Below are 16,454 nucleotides of genomic sequence, written 5' to 3'. Positions count from 1 at the left end.
CCTTCAGCTGCAACTTCTTTGCAAACAGTTGGCTAGAGCCTGGTCAAATCTCTTCCTGGTGCAAAGCTAAATTGCCACCTTGAACTAAGAGCATTCTGGATTGCCAGCTGCATGGAAGTTTCTGTGTGTACCATTAAACCCACCGATACTGGGCTAGGGAACCGTGATAGCTGTGGTGCTCCAGAGGAAAGAGGAAGAGTGAAAATACACTTTCAAAGTGACGGTGGGGCGGAGAGGGGTGCAAGCTGCACGTGGTGCGTATTGTGCGTGTGTTGGAAAGGGAGCAGCTGACTGCGCTGTGCAAAGCGTGTTGACGGTGACCCTTTAGCCCAGCAGGTGCCTGCTGCCCTGCGGCCCCTGGCGCACCAGCAGTAAGGCTCAGCAAAGCCACTCGCTGGCACCTGCTGCTGCCACACCAGGACAAGAGCCAGTCTGCTGGAGGGTCGGTTCTTTAACCAGCTCCGATCCCCAAAAAACAACCAGGAGGGAGCACAGCCTGCAAAAGGGAATCTCACTGTTCCCGACTTCTCAGATAACGACCGATCAGATCAGTCTGCTGTGATGGAAGGGCTGGGACTGAGCCACGTGTACCTGTGACATGTCTGCTCCTTACAAAGCTGCATACCCATCATCTGCTCTCGTGCACAGGCATCGATAGTTGTTCTCACCTCTCTGTAACGCTCCCTCTGCATTCTGATTTGTCAGTACCTCAGTCTAGCTCTGAACTTCCTCTTGCAAGCTCAGAGTGACCACCAAACCAAACCTGAAATAAGAGACTCGAAACCAAAGAGTGGTAAGTAAGACAAGTCTCGCACGTACAACCTCGAGACAATTTAGCAACTGATTCTTTCAGATACTCCGAATTAGTCACTGAAGAACCCTTCGTGCAATAGACAGGTTGACTGCCCCAAGCCACACTAGGTGAGTAATTTTTGCCATATTTACTTTTTATCCTTTTCTTTTTTCTCCTGAAAAAAGAACTAAGGAAACATAGAAGTGCTGAGGATTCAGATAGTGTGCAAAAGCAGGAAAATGTGAAGGCAGTATGGTATCTGTGTATTTTTTTGCCCATCTGCTTAGTAAAGGCAATTATCCTGCAGAAGGATTTGGATAAGTCAGCACTGCAATATATATAAGAGCCTGGGTGAGTGGGTGCTGTCTTCAGCTGCTGCACGCACAGCACCCACTTGCTGGTGCATGTCGCAGAGGGACATCCCCTGCACAATGTGTTCCTGGCCAGGACCAGAATTTATTCTGAGGAAGAAGGGTATAAGTCCAGGAAGGATTTGACGGCAAATAAGGAGTGCAGATATCGCGATACACAGTCTGCTTGTGTGCTGAGGTTTTTTTTTTTTTGAGCTGGCTCCTATTTTGGGTCCTCCATGGGGGTGGTCCTGGGAGGAGGGTGTAGCTCTGCTTGAGTTCTATGGCTTTTGGCAATATAGCTGGAAAGTAGGATGCTTTGGTCTGCTGCACTGAGATACGCTGCACCAGCTGAGAACTTCGGGGCTGAGTATGAATTCTGCTGTGTTTGTAGGTCGCGTGTGCACAATTGTGGGTTGTACAGCAAACTGTGTCAGAGCTGCAAACAGTGTAGTCAAAACACACAGCTCTCCCTCCACCTCCAAAACACCCAGCCCCCAAACGGGTCACGGCTTGCTGCCACTTTTCCGCTGGCGCGTCCCCTCTTGCACCCCTGCTGCCTTTTGCACCTGGTGTTCTCGTCACCATCGGTTCTGCATGGAGTGCCAAGGGTGTAGGTGCTGCCCCAGCAGACCTGGCATCCCAGGAGCACAGATCTGTCGCTGTGGCCTTCTGCTCCGCGGCACTGAAGGGCACCGCGGATCTCTGAGAGTGACAGGAATAATGGCAGATGTTCACCTTATGTATTTACTCCTTTCATGGCCGTTTCTTGGGGAGGAATATCTGGGACCTTTTCCCCTTCCAAGCCTTGCTGAAGCCGGTCTAGAGATCCTCTGACTTGCACAATGGAGGAAAAATGAGAGAAGCTAGCACGATTTCAGAGATGATTTGGCTCTTGTTGTCTTTCTATTTCTGCAGCAAAATGCATATATTGGGAAAGATGTCTTGGTAATGGCAGCCTCAAATTCAACTGTAATGTGCAGGTTGTCCAAGTGGGAGGGCTTCTCTCAATAACTTTTTGTTCTTAACTATGTTTATCACTTTTGAATGGGGAAAGCTTTGAACCATGGAGCAGAGACACAGCAAGCAGGGCACTGACTTTTGTCTTCCCGTGACCCACACGAGAACACTGGCTGGCAAATTCCTGCTGCTGACGGCCAGCCCTTCGTCGGGCTGCGGGTTATGTCTGCCGTGTGTAGGAGGGAGACACTGGCTTTATTCTGAGGGATGTGCAGCAGGTTAAACAGAATGCAGTGACCAAATGCGGCACTGCCTGCACAGACCCTGAAGGCTTCCAGCAGAAATTCTCACCTCGTGTAGCACCCTGCAGCAAGGGGGTTATTTCTAGAGTAAGGGGTTTTTAGGTGTTCTTAGCTGTTTTTCAGTTTTTAGGACCCAACTCCTCTGAGTATGTAGTAGAAAAAATGTCCCATTGCTTTATGAGCAGAGTTAAGATCTATGAACATCTTGGTTGAGATGCTAGAGAGTTGGCCCCCAAACCACCAGAAAGATTCATCACTTAGGGGGAAATGCGAAGGTGTTTCAGGCTGAGCCCTCCCCCTGCTCGCTCTCTCTTCCTTTCCAGGGCTCAGAGCAGCCTCGAACCAGAGACATATCTGACATCTGCGCTTCACGGAGTTTGGGCTCCCCGCTGGGATAGTGGCTAACTTGAGAGGCTGACCATCAGGCAGCAGAGCTCGTGTCCCTCGCTGGAGAACTGAAGGAAATCTTTTTCGGACCTTGGGGTTTGGTTGAGTTGCAAGTTGGTGGTGTCCTGCCCCAAGGAAAACTGATGCGTGTATCACCTCTGCTGTTCTTTTCAGAATAGGATGAAGGTGTTGCTGAGCCTGACTCTGGTCCTGACATGGCAGGGTAAGCTGTAAGTCATTCTGGTGGTTTCCTTTACCTTGCCTGCTTTCCCCTCTGCCTTTGCCGAAAGACCCATCGGTTCCTGCGGTGGGAACCCCGTGGGGTTTTGCAGGTGCTCGGAGCTGGCAGCGGGATGGGGGCTCCTGAGTACCAGTAACTCGTCTGCTCTCTGGGTGCTGTGTACTCCCTTTCTGCAGAGCTTCAAATTGCGATGGCATCCCTGGATGGAGTCCTGTCCTTATTCTGCCAGACTCCAAGGCTTTGAAAGAAGCAGAACTGCTTTGCTAAGTCTAAGTACAGGGGAAGGTTTCCAAGGTATTGATTTTGGCTCTGCTCGAGGCAACTGGCTCCCTTGGTCTTCTCCGCTGGCAAATATTTGTCATTTTTAGCTCTGTGGCTGGTCAGGAGCAAAAGAAACCAGTTTGGGAAGCTGTAGCACTTTGCATTTATTATTTACAGAGCATCAGACAAATACTTGGTGCTTCGCCAGGGCCCAGCCCTCAGTGGCTTGTGGACAGGCTGAGCAGAGAGGCTAAGACACCAGGAAAAGTTACCTGTCTGAGCAGCTCCCCACCGAATCAGCTCACTCAGCTCTTGACAAACCAGTGCCAGAGCCTGAGCCGATGCTCTTGCGAGGCTGCGCGGGCTCTGGGGCACGCAGGGTTCCTCTTGACGAGCTCCAGAGGCGTTTTCTGCCCCACTTGTTTCCCCTTCCTGCCACAAGTTTTGCCGCCTGCCGTGTCGGCAGCTGCTTCGCGTTGGTTATGTCAGCTCTATGCTCTTTGACGTTCCTTTGTTTTGTTTTGTTTTGTTTTTCTTCCCCACTGTCCGGGTTCTCTAGAAACCCTAAGCGGTAGTATGTGGCCAGACAAGTCCAAGCCCAGGTCAGGAGCCTGTGAGCAAGTGGTAAGGAAGCCAAATGGGCAGGTTGTGAAAAAGGAACTCCAATTCACGTGGAGTGGTTGAATCGCCCCTGGCCTGGCGTAGATGAAAGCGGCACCAGTTCTCCCAGCCGGTGACTCACAGGAACAACCCTGCAGGAGCTGCAGGCTTTGGCTTGGAGACGCAGAGGGCTGGGGTTGCGCTTCCCCTCTTCTGCGTGGCTCGCTCAGCGAGCGCAGCAGCCCTCGGTCTGGCGGCTGGGAGGATGTGCTGCCCCGCATCCCAGGCACGCCAAAAGCAGGGCTCAGGGACGGGCTCAGGGACAGGCTCCGGACTGGTCAGTGCCGTTAGCCCCAGGCTTTCCTGGAGAGGAGGAATCGATGGGGACAGACCGGCTGCATCTGGCCGTCCTCCCTGGACTCATCCTGCTGTCCTTGTCCCCGGCAGAGCGATGCAGCGGATCGGCTGGCTGGGTGTTCACGGAGCCTCAGCTTCGAGCCAGAGCTGGGGACTCTGTTCTGCTGCAGTGCCTCTTCCTAGAGCCAGCGGCCAAGGGCTGGACGATAGACAAAGTGGACTGGCTGCACATGGCGGGACCCGGCTTGCAGAAGGTGGGTTGGGACCGGGGCTGGGCGGTGGGGCAGGCGGCAGGGAGGGCAGGCGAGGCAGCCCGGCTGCTCTCGGGGGGCTGTGGGGAAGCCCATCCTGGAAGGTTCCCCTGTGTGGTGGCACCTCCACCGCTCCCCATGTCCCCACAATGCAGGGGAACTGCAGCACTGGGTGCTGCGTCCTGGGGCTTTCCCGGAGAGCAGGGGAGCGAGCTGGGCTCTCGTGTGCAACCAGCGCTCCACGGGGAGAGAGCGAGCGTGGGTCTGAGGGCTCTGGAGCAGGGAACGCACACAGGGCAATGCCCTTCTGCTGGGCTCCTTTCACCTGTTCCTGTCTGTGCCCTGGCAGGAGGAGATGGTGTTTTATTACTACAGCAACCATAGCATCCCTGTGGGCCGTTTCCGGGACCGGGCGCAGTGGCAAGGGGACGTCTCCCGCTGGGATGGCTCTATCCAGCTGCGGGACGTGCAGGTGAAGGACAGCGGCACGTACGTGTGTGAGATCCGGCTGCTCAAGCACAGCAGCATCTTCAAGAACCGCACGGTGCTGCACGTCAGCCCCACGGGACAGAGAGGTAAGTGCCTTGTGACTGCTCCTGTCGTCCTGTTCGGCCCCATGCAGAGGGACTGCAGAGCTTCTGGAGGCTCTTGGGCCTTCCACCGCGGTCCTTCTGCAGTAGGTCCCTGTGCCATCCCCTGCCTTGGTGTCTCCCCAGCAGGACGAGGAGCAGCAGGTGCCCAGGACTCTGCGGCCCCGGGACACTCTGGGCTGTGGCCTGTGACCGTGGGCTGTGCCTGTGTGGCCGTCGTGCTGGCTTTCCTGGCTGGACTCAGCCTGAGGAAGAGGTACAGTGCCCGCTGTGGGAGTATGGGGCTGAGCAAAGCATCTCCTTGCAGCCTTCCTGTGCTCTTCTCTCTGGCCGAGCACCAGCTGGGCTTGGCCCAAGCAGGGCTGGAGCTGCGGGAACCAGACGGTTTCTCACTCTGGGGAATGTGGGGTGCAGGCTCCTGCTGCCCTCTAGTGTCATGCTGCCCTGGCCGGTCTCCCGCTTTGCTCCCAAACCTCCTGGGCTCCGGGCATGCCAGCAGCAGGGACGGCCTGGCCAAGGATGGTGCAAATGGATCCCGGTGTCCCAGGAGAGGGAGCGCAGGGACAGGAGGAGCAGGTGGTGCTTCTAGCCAGAGATGACGCTGCTGTTGCCTTCCCTCAAGGTCTGCAGCCAACACCACCCTGGAGAGGACCGAAAATGGCGTCAGCAAGAACAAAGCAGAGGTGAGAGCTGAGGTGAGTGGAGGGGGGTGTGTGCCTGCCCTGGGACGCTGCCACAACCCGCGGGAACCAAAGAGGAGTTGGCTGGCAGTTAAGAGGAGGCGCTGATGGAGGGAGTTGTCCCGCAGCTGAATGCCTGGGAGCCGAGAGGCTTGGCAGGGGGAGATGGCGTCCTGGGCGCAGCCGTCCTTCAGGATGGCTGCTGTCTCGTCACTGCCTCGGGCTGTGTCCTTGCAACACAGAGGGATCACCGACGTGGGGTGTATGGGCACAGGGCTGGGGACACAGTGGGAGGGGGTCCTGCACTGGCTGAGCACAAGGTGCTGCTTGCGGGGAAGCCATGGCCATGGCTCTTGGGTTCAGTCCTATGGCCGGGGTAAGGCAGCCCTTGTGTATCTGGGGACTGCTCAGTTCCAAGTGTCCTGATCTCCCCCTCATAGGAAGCGCTTTACTCCTCAATCCCTGGAGCTGAGGTACCCAAGGCTGAACAGGATGCAAGGAAGAAGAGGAAAGCTGAGGAGACCTATATAACCATGGTAAGGAGGTGAGCAGTCCCCCCGAGCTGTGGCAGGCATGGGCAGTGCCTTCCTGCAGCTGTGGGGCTGGTGTGACCTCCCACATCACTCCCCACGTCAGACAGCAGCATCCCTTGCCTCCTGCCCACTCCAAATGGGCCCCGACACCTGCGGCGAGACTCACTCCCTATCCTTTCCTCCTTGCAGCATCCCTCTTCCTTTCGGGAGAACGGCATCTACGTGGAGCTGGCCAAGAGGGCCATCCCAGCAGAATGGACGGGAGAGGACAGACAGGGTGATGGACAAAGCGAGGAACCCTGCAGCAGACCAGAGGCAGCACTTCCCTGGGCTCCGGAGGGTCAGAAATAGCCGTGCTGGGGACTGCAAGCCCCTTAGCCAGCAGGTGTGTGCAAGACTTCTTTGTTCCTTTGGGCAGGCCGGTGTTGTGCTGCTGCCAGCCCTTCCTCTGAGAAGCGGTGCCACCTCACGCTGTGCTCCGTGCCAGAGCCACTGCTGGGACACGTCCCACCCCGCTGTCTGCCGGGGGGACCGGGGGAGATATGTCTCAGGCTCTTGTCTCGTGGCCTCTGGAGGGGGCACGGAGGGCACAGCCTCCATGCTCTAGCTTTGATCCTGCTCCGTGCAGCTCCAGGTCCCCAGACATCAGTCTCCAAGGAGAACCTGGCAGGGGGAGGAAGGAGGAGATGCAGCAGGAGCTGTGTGGATGTGCCAATGGTATCTTGTGAAGACAATAAAACTCAGGGATTCTATCCTGTTCCTGGCTTCCTTTTACCTCCTGCCTAAGCGCGTGGTGTCCGAGTGTGCCAAAGCCTGCCTGGGAGCCCCTGCACCCACATGCGGCCTCGCACATGGCACCCGCGCCCCACTGGCTGCTGTCCCTTTGCAGCAGGAACAATCGAGCCTGGGTGGTTGTATGGAGCCCCGCAAGCTGTCCTGCTGCTGCTGGGGCTGGAGGGGAGCAGGGCAGACCCCTCGGGCGGTGGGGTGCCCCATGCGTGGGGGCTCACACGTGTCTGCCCCGCACCAGCTGCTCCCCGTGGGTCAGCACCACTGCGTGCACCCCACACCGGGACCCGCTGCCCTGCCCAGGGGGAGTCCAGCAACCCCTCCCGGGCCACCGGGGCAACGTCTCGGCGTGTGCCGGCTCTTCTCCTGCCCTAAATATAGATGTTTGACACCTCCAGGTGCGGAGCCGGGGACCACCTCCCACCCGCTCCGCTCCGCTCCATGGCAGGCTGCAGCACAGCCGGCTCCCGCTGCACTGCTTCGTTTCACGTTGACACCCTACTCGCTTTTCCTGAATGAAGCCAAGGAATGGGATTACAGGCGGCAGCAGCAACCAGAGCTGGTTTTGGGATGTCGGGGGATTACATGTGATGTTCGCTGCCTTCGCGAGGTCGTGGGAGCTGTTCAAGCAGAGCAGAGTTGGCTTTACCTGCCCAGTGGGGTTGGGAAATGGTGCCGTGTGTGCAGTGAGTGAGTTTGCTGAGTGGGCTTGCTGTGTTCACCCTGAAACTTCTCTCCTGGCTGCCCTGTTTCCCCTCCTGAGGCTGCTCAGGTATTATAGAAGAGCACCTCCGTGTCCCTCCTGCCTCCCTGTTGCCCCATCCCTTCCTCTCCAGGGCTGTAGTGCCCAAGAACTAAGATGTGCTCTGGCCTTTTTGCTCACTGATGCTGCTGCAGCAAACCCCACCATCCTGTGTCCCAGGGCACGAGAACTCGTTGGCTGAGCAGCTGCTGTCACTGGCTTTCTGGTTTCCACAAGATCACACCTTGTCTCCTTCCTGCACCCATTTCGGCAGCCTGAACCCAGGCTTGGAGACCATGGCCCAAAGGCTTCCTCAGCTGATGGTGCAAAGGGGACCAAAGACCTTCTCTAGCCCTGTTACTGCTGGGCAGAGCCTCCTCATCCCAAGGGCTGGGTGAGGAGAGGGCGCTGCTCTGGGACAGTGCTTTGCTGGGGAAAGGTGAAGGTGCCGGCGGAGTCTGGCAGCCCTGGGAAGCAAGGGGGCACCAGCATGGCAGCAGCCGGGCACAGCAGGAGCACTTCTATCCGCTGCAGGCTGTCTGCTCATGGCTGTGCCCGCCTGGCCGGGCTGCTGTGCAGGCTGCCTCCTTGGGACCCTCTGCACGGGTCAGGTCCCTGGCTTCCCTGGAGGAAGAGGAGCCCTGAGCACTGATTGCTCCAACAGCAAGTTTGCGCAGCCAGAGGGAACCCCAGCAGAACCCTGCTCCTGGGCTCGGCATGCTGCAGGAGCCGATCTGCGGCACAGCCCACGACCAGACCCCGCAGCAGGAACAGGAGCCGCAGGAGCCGTTGCCGTCTGTTCAGGGGAAAATTTTTCTGCCCTCCCACTCGCTCTGCTGATATTCACCAACCATAGCATTTACGGCTGCCTCCGCTCCAGCACCGCTCCAACCAGCCATATTGGGCTGTGGAAATAAAGCAGCTCTAATGTTATATGTCACCTGCAAATAACCCGGGCGTTCGAAAAAAGCAAACCACCACCACCAAAATCCACACCTACACCAGGTTTTCTCCATACACAAAAAAGTCCTTCAAAATGAGCCTGGAAGCTTGGCTCCCGCCGCCCACCTTGTTCCTCACTGGCCTCAGCTTGCTCCTCTCGCTGGGTAAGTGTCAACTTGACCCTTTGCATGCACACAGGGGAGAGCACCCTCTCTGGCCAGGAGCCCCCTCCCCACATCCCAGCCCTGAGAAGCCCCTCCTGTCCCGGGGATGCAGCGAGCCAGCAAGGGATGCTGTGCTGCAGTGATGGGGATGGAGGTGGTCTGATGTGCACCTTGCTGAAATCCACCACCCAGGGTGACCTGCTTCTGGGCAGGATGGGGGGGTATCTTGCAACTGCATCTTCTCTCAAAAAAAAAAAAAAAAAAAGCAGTGCATCCTGCTTGCTGGAGGTTCTGTTGAGGTGCAAGGCTGTCTGCATGCCAGGCAGGGCTGCGGGCTGCAGTGGGGAGAGGGGCAGTTCTGGCTTTGCTTGGCTGGGGAGGCGGTGGCTGGTGGGCTGCGGGTGGCTTGTCACCGTCCTTTGGTTTGTGGCTGGCTGCTGGGGTGGCGGGCTCTGGGCTGACAGTGCTGCATGGGGTGGGGGGGACTTGTGGTCTCTGCGTTTCTGCCCTGCCATGGAGCCAGCAGCGTGTGTCAGCAGGTTTGGGTCTATATTGATTGGAAACAGGAACGTATCACCTCTTTGAAGTGCTGTTTACGCTGTCCTGGAGCTCTGGGTGGGCTGCCTTTGCTTTAGGAGAGAGTCTGGGAAACGGAGGATAAAAAGCGCAGCAAGGTCTGCTGTAGTGGCTACGTGTAATCTTACCTCCCGAGCCCTGGGTGCAGGGTGTAGCATGACAGAGCATTTGGGAGAGTGCGCAGCACTAAAGGACGCAGCCTGGACAGCTGGTCCCAGGGATTTCAGTGGTTTCTTTCCCCACCTCTGTTGTCCCCGGGTGCTGGGTGCAATGGCAGAGTTAGGACCTGCACACAGAGGTACTCCCAAGGCTCACGGCAGCTGCCCGGCCGCTGGCACGAGGAGGGAGCCATCTCCAGGGGTTTGGCCACAGCTGGGGGGCACCCCCCTGCCCCCAGAGAGCCAGCTGGAGGATGCGGCTGGTTCCCTGTGCCTCAAAACAGCCATCTCTGCGACTTGGAAAAGCCTCTTTTCCCCGGCTGCAGAGCCTGGCCCCTTTCCTGCCCTGCTTGCAGATGGAGCGGATTAGCCAGTGGAGCAGCCTTGACATGCAGCCAGCTTGGCCACAGGGCTGGACTCAGGAGCACCTCAGGAAGAAGGTTTGAGAGCAAAGAGCAGCCAAAGGGGAGAGGTGAGGTGATGGGAAATGCACCTGCCGCCAGTGTCCCTGCCCTGTGGGGTGCCACGGCCCACCGTTACGGCCTCCTTCCAGAGCTCTCCCTCCCTGGGCTCCTTGGGGCTCAGCCTCAGACTTTGCAGCTAGCTGCTGCACCGGAGCCTGCCTCTGCATGCACATCCTCCCCTTTGCAGGCTGGGGAGAATGTGCTGGAGGCAGGTACTGGGTTTCACCTGCTGCTGGGGCAGCCAGCTGACCGAGGCAGCTGCAGGAAAGGAATGGAGTGGGAGAGCGAGCAGGCACAGGCACCTCATCCCTGCGCACACCACGGGTGAGCCGTCCTGCCTTGCGAGCTGCACCAAGTAATGCCCCATTTCTCTGCCACAGCAAGGCCAGAGTGCAGGGACTGGCCTTGTCCCCTCAGGAGTGACTGAGATCTTCACCCGGTCATTCCCGGCTAGAGAATCCCTGCGTGAGCACACCTGGGAGGGGAGAGCATCTGCATTCCCCTGCAGCCCCGGGGCTGGCCCTGACAGATCCCAGCCCTCGCCACTGTGGTGCGTCCTGCTGGGATTGAAATCTGATGAGCACAGCCATAAATTTCTCCACGGATGTGGCGCTGAGCCCTGCACGCTGATGCCGCATTCAGCCCTTTGCATCGTGTTTTCGATTCTGCAGCAGGAAGGCTTCGTTTCGGTGGCACAGAGCAGAGATTGCCTGGAGGCAGCAGAATTTAGCACTGGGCACCACTGGGGCAAGGGTGGCAGAGAGGGGTGATCAGCCCTTGCAGAGCAGGGCCGAGGGACGGTGCCAGGGCTGGGGCAGCTCCTTGTCCCCCGGTCCTGGCTGCGCACAGCGTGGTCTGTGCGTGGATGAGCCTGGAAGGCAATCCCAGCGGCAGGGCGAGCTCTGTGCGGGGCGGGATGGGGAGGTGGCTCAGCCAGCAGGATGGCTGCTCGTGCCCCCTTTCTAACTCACCTGCTCTCGCTCTCTGTGCCTGCGCAGCGCCCACGGGCTTGGGCATGGAGGTCATGGCTCCCCCCACCATCAATGCCTTGAACGGCTCCTCTGTGAAGCTCTCCTGCACCTTCAACTCCTGCTACAAGGTGGAGAACAAGCAGTTCTCTCTCAACTGGACGTACCAGGAGTGCTGGAACTGCTCTGAGGAGCTGGTGAGTCCCGCTGGGGATCTGCTGAGAGGTCCTGGGACCAGCTGGAAGTAGTCGCGTGCATTCTGCGGGGTGCAGAGCCTTCTCCTTACGTTTGCTCCTGCTCCCCTCCTCTGCCACCGGGAGGAGCAGCAACTGCTCGGGTAAAGAGCCGGCGGTCAGGGCAGCTGCAGGACGGCAGGTGCGACTGGGGAGAGGTGCCATGAGGAGACCCCGTTCCTGGCCGCCGTGGTGGCCGGAGCTGAGCAGGGACCGTGCTGGTTGTGGAGCTGGCTCGGGGGTGACCGCGCAGTGTGGGGTGCACCCAGGGCAGCGCGTGCTGAGGGGGGATGCCTGGCTGGGGAGGGGGTGTGCATGGGGTGCCAAACGCTGTCTCACCTCCTCTCCCATGCGGGCTTCCCAGTTCCTGCAGTTCCGGACGAAGATCATGAACAAGCAGCTGGACCGCTTTGGGAACCGGGTGGAGTTCACCGGGAACCCCACCAAGTACGACGTGTCCTTCACCCTCAAAAATGTGCAGCTGGAGGACGAGGGCACCTACAATTGCTATGTCCTCAACCCCCCGGACCGACAGCGGGGCCACGCCAGCATCAACCTGAAGGTGCTCACCCAAGGTCAGTGGTAGAGCCGTCCCCTCTGCCGGCAGGCACCCACGGGTGCCGCCCCGCGCCCTGCCTTCCCTCTGCTTCACAGGCGCAGGGTTTGCTCCCCGGCGGCCAGAGCAAGCCCTGCCTGTTCCCTGTTGCTCCCACCGGCTGCCCCGGCTGGGGGCTGCCTGCCCTGAGCCCCTGCCCTGTCTCCCCAGAGCCCCCGAAGCACGACTCGACAGTGGCTCTCATCGTGGGCACCTCTGTGGGCGGCTTCTTGGCTTTGGTCATCCTGGTGCTGGTGGTGGTGAAATGTGTGCGCCGGAAAAAACAGCAGAGACTGAACACAGACGACCAGAAGACGGAGGAGGAAGGGAAGACAGATGGTGAAGGCAACCCGGACGAGGGCACCAAGTAACGCCCCCCTGCCCGCCCCTCCCTCCTCACCCCCTGTGCAGTGTGACCCCCTTGATGTGCTTCCCAGAGCAAGGATTTCTGTCTCCCCAGAGCATCCCTCCTTCCATCTAAATACCCCCAGCCCAGAGCAGGGTGCAGACAGAAGGTCCCCAGAGCCCGGCCGCAGCGGGCAGGGCTGGGGAGGGTGGCTGAAGCGCGGTGAGGCTGAGCTGGGACCAGCTTGTCCCCTGCTCCCCTGGGACACACTCTGCGTGCCAGAGCGCTGTGTGGGGCCATGGAGAGGTGTTGGGGACAGGGAGGCATGAGAGAGGGGGGACAAGCACGGTCCTCACGCAGGGAGGGGCTGGAGCTGGGGGTGCAGGAGGGCCAGAGGAGGGCTGGGCAGCCCCATGCCCACATCTCTGAGCCCTGTCCTGCTAGAAAAAGAGAGCAGGGGCCAGCGGCCGCTTGCCCTTGGGGCCAGGTATTGGCCTGGAGGTGCTCCTGCTGTGTTTGGGGCATGAGTGCTGGCGTACCCGTCCCCAAGGGATCCCCGATTGCTGCCACCTCCTCCTTGCAAGTCCTGTATGCCAATGCCGAGGGTGCTGCGACAAGAGGTTTGTGCCCCTCAGGGACTGTCCCAGCCTGCTCAGAAGTGACGGCTGGATAATGACCATTAGCCTGTGTGCTGTCTCTGAGCTTTGCTGGTTTTTGGAGCCTCTGACGGCTCGTGGTGTGTAATGGATGTATCTTTCTGCCTCTTGGGCTATTTTTGGGCCTGAGCATCTCAGCCAAAGGTGCTGGGCTGACTTTTTTGTGCTTGTTTCTTTCTTGGGGTGGGTAATTCTAATGGAAAATGTTCTGCTGATGTGCCAAACCAAGGCGGTGGGGAGCAGCAGGGGGCAGCTACTAGGGAGGAAAAGGAGTTTTTGGGCATTTGCGGGGAAGGACTGGGCACAACCACAGGCTCTGAGGCAGGACAGCTCTGTAACTGCCGAACAACCCTGTGATGCTGAAACTGCCTCCTCCAGCCTCCCTGCAGAGCCCTGCACAACCCGTAACTGCCACGGCACAGCACTGCCAGCCAGCCCGGTGCCGGCTGCCACCTCCCTCAGCCCCCTCTGTGCTCCAGAGAATCACAGAATAGCTTGGGCTGGAAGGGACCTCCCCAGCTCCCCCAGTGCCCCCCCTGCCATGGGCAGGGACATCTGCACCAGCTCAGGTTGCTCAGAGCCCCGTCCAGCCTGGCCTGGGATGTCTCCAGGGATGGTTCAGCCACCACCTCTCTGGGCAACCTGGGCCATAGATAGATGATAGATGATGTCCAGCGTCTGCCGCGTCCCGGCGTGGGTAGCACCCTGGCAGTGCTGCGGGTGGTGCCGTCAGGCCCTGGGGATGAAGGGACAGCCGTGCGCTCCCTGCTCTCCCCCATCGCTTTCTGCCCCGTCCCCACATGCCGTCTCCACCCCGCTCGCCCTCGCTGGGCGCTGCACCGCTGCCCTTCCCCTCTGCAGCAGGAATGCGCCGTGTCTCGCCGCGTGGCTTCCCCCTGTGCCAGGGGCTTTGCTGCCCGGGGAGGGCTGGGCCGAGGCTGCCTGTCCGCGCACACCCCTTCGCCGGGTGGCTTTCCCAGCACAGTGCCGGTGGGGTGCCAGCCACGGGGCTGGTTCCCCGGAGCCGCTCCTGCGTGAAGCTGGGCTGTGAGTGGCTCCACGCGGGACTGTGCTGGTAACTTCTGTGGCCAAAGGCCTGTGACTGTTGCACATGAGCAGTCTTGCATCTGCCTTTCATTTCTTTCATGCACTATCCTTGGATTGCAACTTGCCAATGCATCTGTATGTACATAGCTGTACACAGCAGAGAGAGTCTCTACAAAAAAATATATATATATACACACAGGAGATGCTGTTATTGGTCATGACTATTGTTTTGGGTTTGCGCCTTCTGACGGGTTTGTTTTGCCAAACACTCTGCTGAGTGTAGGATGTTTTTATTGCTCTTTGTACAGTTAAACAAACAAAAGAACAACAAAACACAAACTTTGCACTTGGTGCTTTTGTGCTGCTGCCTGCTGGAGGGGCAAGACAGGCTCCCTCGTCTCTACTCTGCCCGTGCGTCTGTCCAGGGGGATGAAAAAGCTGCTATGTGCCCGGAGCTTGGTCCTCGGGGCTGCCGCAGAGCCGGGCGCAGGCAGAGCAGTTCTGGGGCTGTGACAGTAGCTGGTGCTGCCCGAGTCTTCATGCACTGAGGTTTTGGGGTGCTCTGCGTGCACTGCAGGGTCCAGCCCTGCCACAGGCAGCTGTGCCCTGCTGAGTCCTCCAGCTCTGCTCTGCAGAAAGCCGGGGACAGCGGCTGCGCGGGGCACGGCAGGTAGGGCTCAGCGGACTCCAGCGGAGCCGGGGCGCGCGCCGGGTGATGGACACCCGTAACCGGGCTGCTGTCTGACCGAGCAATCCAGCAACGCCGCCTGGACGTGCCGGAGCGGCGCGGCTTAACTGGGACACGGTTAATAGGCACATCCATCAATTTACGCACCGTGCAAACACGAGGGTGAGGGGCGCGCTGACAGCCGCCTTCAGTCGCGCCTCTCCCAGCTGCCCTTCAACTGGCGCTGCCAAATGCCTGCGCATCCCAAGTCCACACACAGGCAAGGTCTGGCCAGCACGCTATAGAGCCTCTGTCTTTCCTGGGCTAGTGCTGCCTGCCCTGCCTGACCCGCTCCCCAGCGACCCCACCTCAAGCCCCCTGCTGCTCCAGCAGCCGGGTGACAGCAGCAGCACCGGCAGCCTCAGCTTTTCCACGTGCCACCTGTGCCCTGCACACCTTGCTGTGCTCCTGCGGGGTTAACTCTTCTGCAGAAAACTCCCACCTCTCCCTCCCGGGAAGAAGGGCACCAAGACCACCTCCAATGCCCTCTGCTGACACAGTCCTGCAGGGCTGGGCTGGTGCTGGGGGCTGCAGCCCAGCCAGGCTGCGGATGGCAGCCGGCCCATGGCAGGGAGCAGCTTGGCTGTTGCAGAAAGGAGCAGCTCTCTGGGGGAGGGCGTGTGGGTGTCTGCCCCCCCGGCTTCCAAGGGAGTCAGCCCGATGGAGGGGCGAACGCGGACATAGCCAGAGGGGACGGTGGCCCCGCAGGTTGACAGTTTGGGGATGCCTCTGGCAGAGCTGCTGGCAAGAAACTCGTGAGGACGGGAGGCACCGTGGGATCACAGAGGAGAGCCCCCGTGCGACACGACAAGGGTGAGTTTTCATCAGCACACAGGACCGAAGGCAGTCGCAAGCCCCCCAGCGCCGGGGCTTCACAAATTCTCCAGAACCGGGGACAGTCCAGAGACCACATACATTTTCCATTACAGACCACATAAATTTCCTGGGACCAGGTGGGATTGGAGGTGTTGAAGAGCAAGAGAGCAGGTCAGGAGATGCTGGGGGCCCTTCCCTGTGCTGTGCAGAGCCACGGGGATCACTGGGGTGACCCAGTGGGAGCCCAGAGCTGCCGTCCCTGCGATGCTGCCTGGCTGCCCTGCTCGTGGGGCCGGGACCTAACGAGGGGGGACCAGGAAACGAGGACAGCCCGGGGCAGTGAGCCCGGGGGAGCTGAGCGTGTGAAGGGCAGCGCTGGAGAGCGGGAGCTGCGGCTGGGGAGGGTCTGGGGGCTGGGCTCAGGCTGTGCTGGGTCAGGAAGAAACTTTCTCCTGGGACACAGGACGGTTTTCTCAATGTTTCTTGCAGATGCCTCTGCAGTGGCTGCTGGGGGACACTGCTCCTGTTTCCCTGCTTGCATTAAAGGGTCTGTGAAAGGGGGTGAGGAACCTGCCCTTGCCAGGGGGCAGCCAGATTTGCTGGTGGGTGCGCAGGAGGCAGCGGGCAGGACGGCTCTGCGCAGGGAGAGGGAGGTAAGGAGAGGGGACAGCATTGCTCGGAGGGAGAGCTGCAGGCAAGGGAGGGCAGAGAATGACAAAGGCAGCCAAGCACTCACCTGCAGTCTATGTGTCTGCGACCTCTCGCTCAGCTCCCAGCCCGGCATGCCTGGCGCAGCCGGGACGGTCCGGCAGTGTCCGATCACCGCGAGTCCCTCCTGCCGCTGCCAGCTCCCGGGCTGCTGGGCCACCTTGTCTTCAAAGGTCACAGCCAGAGGACCTTGCAGTAAATAAAAGGTGCTGATGGGA

General features: G+C 59.5%; 2 protein-coding genes across 4 annotated transcripts; both read left to right on the top strand.

Moving 5' to 3' along the window:
• The first annotated feature begins 4,174 nt into the window (after nt 1-4,174).
• On the top strand, nt 4,175-7,016 carry JAML (junction adhesion molecule like). 3 transcript variants are annotated; one of them, XM_065652191.1, is made up of 7 exons: nt 4,175-4,505; nt 4,852-5,077; nt 5,219-5,348; nt 5,715-5,787; nt 6,213-6,308; nt 6,495-6,690; nt 6,934-7,016. In XM_065652191.1, the coding sequence occupies exons 1-6, from the start codon at nt 4,275-4,277 to the stop codon at nt 6,654-6,656; spliced, it is 918 nt and encodes a 305-aa protein (XP_065508263.1). In that variant the 5' UTR covers nt 4,175-4,274; the 3' UTR covers nt 6,657-6,690; nt 6,934-7,016. The 3 variants fall into 3 exon arrangements, with proteins under 3 accessions (XP_065508263.1, XP_065508261.1, XP_065508262.1); XM_065652189.1 differs by having other exon boundaries at nt 4,272-4,505; nt 5,222-5,348; XM_065652190.1 differs by having other exon boundaries at nt 4,272-4,505; nt 5,715-5,775.
• Nucleotides 7,017-8,734: 1,718 nt separating this feature from the next.
• SCN2B (sodium voltage-gated channel beta subunit 2) lies at nt 8,735-14,219 on the top strand. The gene is made up of 4 exons (XM_065652045.1): nt 8,735-8,942; nt 11,139-11,305; nt 11,706-11,916; nt 12,108-14,219. The coding sequence occupies exons 1-4, from the start codon at nt 8,771-8,773 to the stop codon at nt 12,305-12,307; spliced, it is 750 nt and encodes a 249-aa protein (XP_065508117.1). The 5' UTR covers nt 8,735-8,770; the 3' UTR covers nt 12,308-14,219.
• Nucleotides 14,220-16,454: the final 2,235 nt, after the last annotated feature.

Source organism: Caloenas nicobarica, chromosome 26 (assembly GCF_036013445.1).
Source record: "Caloenas nicobarica isolate bCalNic1 chromosome 26, bCalNic1.hap1, whole genome shotgun sequence".
NCBI classification, from domain to species: Eukaryota; Metazoa; Chordata; class Aves; order Columbiformes; family Columbidae; genus Caloenas; species Caloenas nicobarica.
The sequence above is the reverse complement of the archived record's forward strand: the minus strand, read 5'-3'. Positions and strand labels throughout refer to the sequence as shown.

Excerpts from the sequence above, each read along its gene's own strand:
- JAML (XM_065652191.1), top strand. The coding sequence starts at position 4,275 with ATGGGGACAGACCGGCTGCATCTGGCCGTCCTCCCTGGACTCATCCTG. Across the intron at positions 4,506-4,851 it reads CGGGACCCGGCTTGCAGAAG|GAGGAGATGGTGTTTTATTA; the intron begins GTGGGTTGGGAC and ends GTGCCCTGGCAG. Across the intron at positions 5,788-6,212 it reads AAGCAGAGGTGAGAGCTGAG|GAAGCGCTTTACTCCTCAAT; the intron begins GTGAGTGGAGGG and ends TCCCCCTCATAG.
- SCN2B (XM_065652045.1), top strand. The coding sequence starts at position 8,771 with ATGTCACCTGCAAATAACCCGGGCGTTCGAAAAAAGCAAACCACCACC. Across the intron at positions 11,306-11,705 it reads GGAACTGCTCTGAGGAGCTG|TTCCTGCAGTTCCGGACGAA; the intron begins GTGAGTCCCGCT and ends CGGGCTTCCCAG. Across the intron at positions 11,917-12,107 it reads CCTGAAGGTGCTCACCCAAG|AGCCCCCGAAGCACGACTCG; the intron begins GTCAGTGGTAGA and ends CTGTCTCCCCAG.